The 6,400-nt window shown below is 46.7% G+C and overlaps 1 protein-coding gene across 1 annotated transcript in view; it reads right to left on the bottom strand.

The window, feature by feature from the left end:
- Positions 1-5,566: 5,566 nt before the first annotated feature.
- LOC137616413 (uncharacterized) overlaps positions 5,567-6,400 on the bottom strand; it is a 3,561-nt gene continuing 2,727 nt past the window's right edge. Inside the window, exon 1 of the mRNA XM_068346150.1 lies at positions 5,567-6,400. This exon is cut by the window's right edge and continues 2,727 nt beyond it. Within this exon, the coding sequence (XP_068202251.1) occupies positions 5,568-6,400 (833 nt within the window). The 3' untranslated portion in view covers position 5,567.

Genomic DNA, 6,400 nt, shown 5'->3' with positions numbered 1-6,400 from the left:
CTAACTCATTTCTTACACCCGTTCTCTCCCTCACCACTTCGTTCCTAACCCTATCTACTCGAGATACACCAGCCATACTCCTTAGACACTTCATCTCAAACACATTCAATTTCTGTCTCTCCATCACTTTCATTCCCCACAACTCCGATCCATACATCACAGTTGGTACAATCACTTTCTCATATAGAACTTTCTTTACATTCATGCCCAACCCTCTATTTTTTACTACTCCCTTAACTGCCCCCAACACTTTGCAACCTTCATTCACTCTCTGACGTACATCTGCTTCCACTCCACCATTTGCTGCAACAACAGACCCCAAGTACTTAAACTGATCCACCTCCTCAAGTAACTCTCCATTCAACATGACATTCAACCTTGCACCACCTTCCCTTCTCGTACATCTCATAACCTTACTCTTACCCACATTAACTCTCAACTTCCTTCTCTCACACACCCTTCCAAATTCTGTCACTAGTCGGTCAAGCTTCTCTTCTGTGTCTGCTACCAGTACAGTATCATCCGCAAACAACAACTGATTTACCTCCCATTCAGGGTCATTCTCATCTACCAGTTTTAATCCTCCTCCAAGCACTCGAGCATTCACCTCTCTCACCACTCCATCAACATACAAGTTAAACAACCACGGCGACATCACACATCCCTGTCTCAGCCCCACTCTCACCGGAAACCAATCACTCACTTCATTTCCTATTCTAACACATGCTTTACTACCTTTGTAGAAACTTTTAACTGCTTGCAACAACCTTCCACCAACTCCATATAACCTCATCACATTCCACATTGCTTCCCTATCAACTCTATCATATGCTTTCTCCAGATCCATAAACGCAACATACACCTCCTTACCTTTTGCTAAATATTTCTCGCATATCTGCCTAACTGTAAAAATCTGATTCATACAACCCCTACCTCTTCTAAAACCACCCTGTACTTCCAAGATTGCATTCTCTGTTTTATCCTTAATCCTATTAATCATTACTCTACCATACACTTTTCCAACTACACTCAACTAACTAATACCTCTTGAATTACAACACTCATGCACATCTCCCTTACCCTTATATAGTGGTACAATACATGCACAAACCCAATCTACTGGTACCATTGACAACACAAAACACATATTAAACAATCTCACCAACCATTCAAGTACAGTCACACCCCCTTCCTTCAACATCTCAGCTTTCACACCATCCATACCAGATGCTTTTCCTACTCTCGTTTCATCTAGTGCTCTCCTCATTTCCTCTATTGTAATCTCTCTCTCATTCTCATCTCCCATCACTGGCACCTCAACACCTGGAACAGCAATTATATCTGCCTCCTATTATCCTCAACATTCAGCTAACTTCCAAAATATTCCGTCCACCTTTTCCTTGCCTCCTCTCCTTTTAACAACCTTCCATTTCCATCTTTCACTGTCTCTTCAATTCTTGCGCCAGCCTTCCTTACTCTCTTCACTTCTTTCCAAAACTTCTTCTTATTCTCTTCATATGACTGACCCAATCCCTGACCCCACCTCAGGTCAGCTGCCCTCTTTGCCTCACGTACCTTGCGCTTTGCTTCCACATTTTTCTCTCTATATTTTTCATACTTCTCTATACTATTACTCTGCAGCCATTCTTCAAAAGCCCTCTTTTTCTCTTCCACTTTTACCTTCACTCCTTCATTCCACCATTCACTGCCCTTCCTCATGCTGCCTCCAACAACCCTCTTGCCACACACATCACTTGCAATCCCAACAAAATTTTCTTTTGCTAACTTCCACTCCTCCTCTAAATTACCAGTTTCTCTTACTCTCACCTCGTCATATGCCATTTTCAACCTTTCCTGATATTTACTTTTTACCCCCGGTTTTATTAGCTCTTCAATCCTCACTACCTCCCTTTTACATCCACCTACTCTATTCCCCCACTCTTTTGCTACAACTAATTTTCCTTCCACCAAAAAATGATCAGACATACCGTTAGCCATACCCCTAAACACGTGCACGTCTTTCAATCTTCCAAACATTCTTTTAGTTATCAACACATAATCCATTAATGCCCTTTCTACTACTCTTCCATTTGCCACTCTTACCCATGTATACTTATTTTTATCTTTCTTTTTAATAAAGCTAGCACTTATTACCATCTCTTGTTCAACACACATATCTACCAGTCTCTCACCACTCTCATTTTCACCTGGTACGCCATACTTCCCAATGACACCTTCTACCTCTCCAGCGCCCATGACAACTACATAATTCCTTCTACCCAGTCCTTCTACACACCTAGTTAATTCATTCCAGAACTCATTCCGCGCTTCACTTATCTCACTACCTGGCCCATACGCACTGACAAACGCCCATATGATGAAAGAAGTTAATTGAAGTAGCAACAGCTCGAATATCATGGACATGTGGGAATGACTCAGGATTAGCTTGTTTAATAAAATAAAGAATTTGTTGTCCGATTCCCTTAAGGGAAATAGTTCCTCCGTGTTCTCTAATTAATAAGGGCCCTGTGGAAGTAGTGGAAGTTCTACTTAAGTAGGATTTTAGGGGGGTAACTGGACACAGGGATGGATCCCGAGGAAGTGGAACAATCTTCCAGGGAGACCACCTGTTTTGGGGGTCTTCATTTTTAGCCAGGAATACTTTGTTAGGGGAGAGAAGGACCTCACCCGAAGGGAGAAACTCGATATGACCTGGGTCTCTAGACAGGGCCGACAATTCTGAGATTTTAGAGCCAGAGGCGAGGCTCAAAAGAAAGTGTCTTTCTTAACAATGCCATATAGTTACAAGATTCATTCAAAGTGTCAGAGGCTAGCTTTAGGACATCGTTCAAGAACCAAGAAACTGCGCTAGGGTGAGTTGATGGTTTCAGTCTGGCACAAGCTCTTGGAATGGAGGAGAAGTATGAATCCGTCAGGTCAATGTCAAAACCGACATGGAAGATCTTTTTCAAGGCTGATTTGATCGTGGTAATCGTGTTGGCTGCTAGGCCCGATTCAAAGAGAGTTCTAAAGAATGTCACAGTCAGGTTCATCGTCATTTTCTCAACTTGTGAGTCTTTAAAAACTTTGCCAGTTTTTTGACGGCCGAGTCATATTGACGGAGAGTGGATTCTCTTTTGTCTGATTCCAGGAATAGGGTATTCAGAGGGTCGATGTTTGCACCCTTTTGAGCTGCGAACTTCATGAAGTCCATAAAGTTAGGGCATTCAGAATCCTTGAGGAAGCTAACACATTGCACGTTTGTACTACTTGTGTAAGAACAGGATTGGGTATCCGCCGGGGGCGGAGGCCTAGCTCTAGTAACAAGGGGAACCAGTTGCTTTTGGGCCAGTTGTGGGTTATCAGAGCCACTTGGCCCCTGAAAGATCTGAGCTTGTGCAGTACTTTCAGCAGGAGATTTATCGGAGGAAACAGATAAATCGTCTTCCAAGTGTTCCATTCTATTGACATAGCGTCCATGGCATAAGCCTGAGGGTCCAGGTTGGGGGCTACATAACATTCTAGTTTGTGATTGGATTCCGTCGCAAACAAATCCACCTGGAGACCCGGGACCTGAGATAAGATCCATTGGAAGGATCGATTGTCCAGTGACCACTCCGACTCCAACGGGGTCGTCCGGGAAAGTGCGTCCGCCACTACATTCCGGACCCCCGCCAGGTGGACTGCTGATAAATGCCACTTGTATGACGTTGCCATGGAGAAAATCGCCAACATAACGTGGTTTATGTGGGCTGATCTGGAGCCTCCTCTGTTGATGCAGTGGACTATGACTGCGCTGTCGAGGACCAGTCTGATATGGAGATTCCTGGCTGGGCTGAGATGTTTTAGGGTAAGCAAGACTGCCATGGCCTCTAGGACATTTATGTGCATTTGTTGGAATATCGGAGACCATAACCCTTGGACTTTCTTGTGTTGAGAGTAACCTCCCCACCCTGTGAGGGAGGCGTCTGCTTGAACGCCGAGTCCCGGGGCAGGATATTGCAAGGGAACTGACTTGGAAAGATTCTTGACCTTCGTCCAAGGCTGCAGACTTTTCCTCAGGATTGGGGGAAGGCGAGCTTGCCTGTCTCGACGTTTCTTGGTCGCTCTGGAGCGCCACGCTCTGTTTATGTCCTTTAGTTTGGACTTTAGGACGATGTCTGTGACGGAGGCGAACTGTAAGGAACCTAGTATTCTCTCCTTCTTCCTTCTGGATGTCAACTTGTCCCTGAGAAACTGTTTCGTGTTCCTCGCTATTTCCTTCCTTTTGGCTTTGGGCAGGTACAATGTATGGGAATTGAGGTCCCATTGTAGCCCCAGCCACTGAAACTTGGTCTCCAGGACCAGACGGGATTTCTCGAGGTTGAAATCCTAAACGTCGAAGGAAGGAGAGGGCCCTGTTCGTCGCCGTGTGGCAGTTCCGGACGTTGTTCGACCAGATCAGCCAATCGTCAAGATAAGCCACTATTTGAATCCCTTGGGTTCGAAGATCCTGAATCACCGTCTCTGCTAGTTTGGTGAAGATTCAGGGCGCTATGTTGAGCCCGAATGGCATCACCTTGAAAGCATAGGCTTGTTTGCCCAGCTTGAAGCCTAAGAAGGGGCGAAAATGCCTTGCTATTGGAACGTGATAGTAGGCATCTGTAAGATCTATGGAGGTGGTGACGGCCCCACGGAAAAGTAGGGTCCGCACCTGCGAGACGGTAAGCATGTGGAATTTTTCGCAACGAATGAAGGAGTTTAGACGAGACAGGTCCAGGATTACTCTTCGTTTGTCTGAGCCTTTCTTTGGCACGCTGAATAAGCGACCTTGAAATTTTAAGCTATGCATACTTTGGATTGCGTTCTTTTGCAACAGATCCTTTGTAAATGAACATAGCTCTTCTCCACCCCAGACCTTTGGAGATTATGCTGGAAGCCCAGTTGCTAAACTTCCAATGGTCCTGAAATTTGTATAGTCTCCCTCCTACCTGCAACTTCTCAATGGCTTGATGATGATTTGCCGCCTCCTGCCTCCGCGGAAAGCCTTGCCTCGGTGGGAACCCCTTCCGGTACCTCGGTTACGAAAGGCACCTCTGGAGCCTCTGTGGCGCTGGTAGCCTTGGAAAGAACCCTGAGATTCGTAAGTGGGGTTGAAGGCGGGGGAGGCAGCAAACGAAGTCGATGCGACTTGTGACTGAGGGACCAACACATACTGCTGTTGGGGTTGGCCCTTAGAGGTAGAAGGCTGGGAGCCCTGTGAAACAGGGACAGACTGAACTGGGACAGGTTGCACTACCTGAAGAGGCTGTCTGAACTGTGAGGAGTGGAAGGGCCTCAACCTCTTCCTGCCACGAACTGGAGCACCAGGAGATTCATATTTCCTTTTGGGAACTAGAACCCACCTAACCTTGAGGCTTTGGTTAACTCGAGCTGCCTCGCTGAGAACAGTGTTAACCATATCCTCCGGGAATAGGTCCGGACCCCTGACCGGGGCTTTGATGAGCCTATTGGGTTCATGACGAATAGTAGCCTCCGACAATACATGTCGTCGGCAACGGAATCTAGCGTTATGGAAGTCATATGCGTCAATCAACAAGGTCTGCAGAAGTGACTTCGTGAGGACCGATAGGTTCGTCGTCGTAAGTGGCAACAGTCATCTCCGATAGAGCAGTAGAGTTAATGGATCTACTGAGCCTACACCGGGTCTCAAACTCTATTTTGATTAGGGACTCCGGTAGCTTGGGGAGGCGTTCACTGAACTGCGTCGAAGCACAGTCCGGGCTCAGTTTGCCTACCGTAAAGGTAGACGGGGCGTTCCGCCAGCACTCATGGTCACCAGGGAAGAGAAGGGAAGTCAATTCCGTCTCCCGAAGCTGAGGTAAGGGCTTCTCTTCCTTGGAAGCCTGATAGGCTATCTCTATGATCTTGGTTGTGCATGGAGTAGGGGTATGCTCGTCTATCACAAACATAGTATACGAGTTCTTATGGGGTGTGAGCATTGTGTTCACACAATCCCACTCGTTGAAGGCGCGGACCAAAACAGACTGGGCCTGTTCCTTGGGGAAGATCACAGTCTCCTTAGGGACTTTATCTAGGCGGATCAGAGCCTCATCAGTCAAGCGAGCGAAGCCGGGAAAAGGAAATTGCAGACCCGGCGGGTAGAACTCGAAGTCTTCAATCGGTCGAGTTCCGAAACCTTCGATGGACAACATGCCATCCGAGAGGGGGGCATGTAGAGCTAACCTCCAGGGGTTACTCTTTGTAAAGGGTGGGAGCTTAGAGGCATCGGGGATGGCATATTGCTGCTGTTGTGGCAGCCCCGAACGCATGTGTCCCTGGACTAGGTTCTCGACATTAGCAACCCTTTCTTGCTGTTGTTGAAGAGTCACAATGGCTTGCTGAGTGTGTGACGATAACA

This window comes from Palaemon carinicauda, chromosome 22, assembly GCF_036898095.1.
Source record: "Palaemon carinicauda isolate YSFRI2023 chromosome 22, ASM3689809v2, whole genome shotgun sequence".
Classification (NCBI taxonomy): Eukaryota; Metazoa; Arthropoda; class Malacostraca; order Decapoda; family Palaemonidae; genus Palaemon; species Palaemon carinicauda.
Note: the sequence above shows the minus strand (reverse complement) of the source record. Positions and strands in the feature narration are given on the sequence as shown.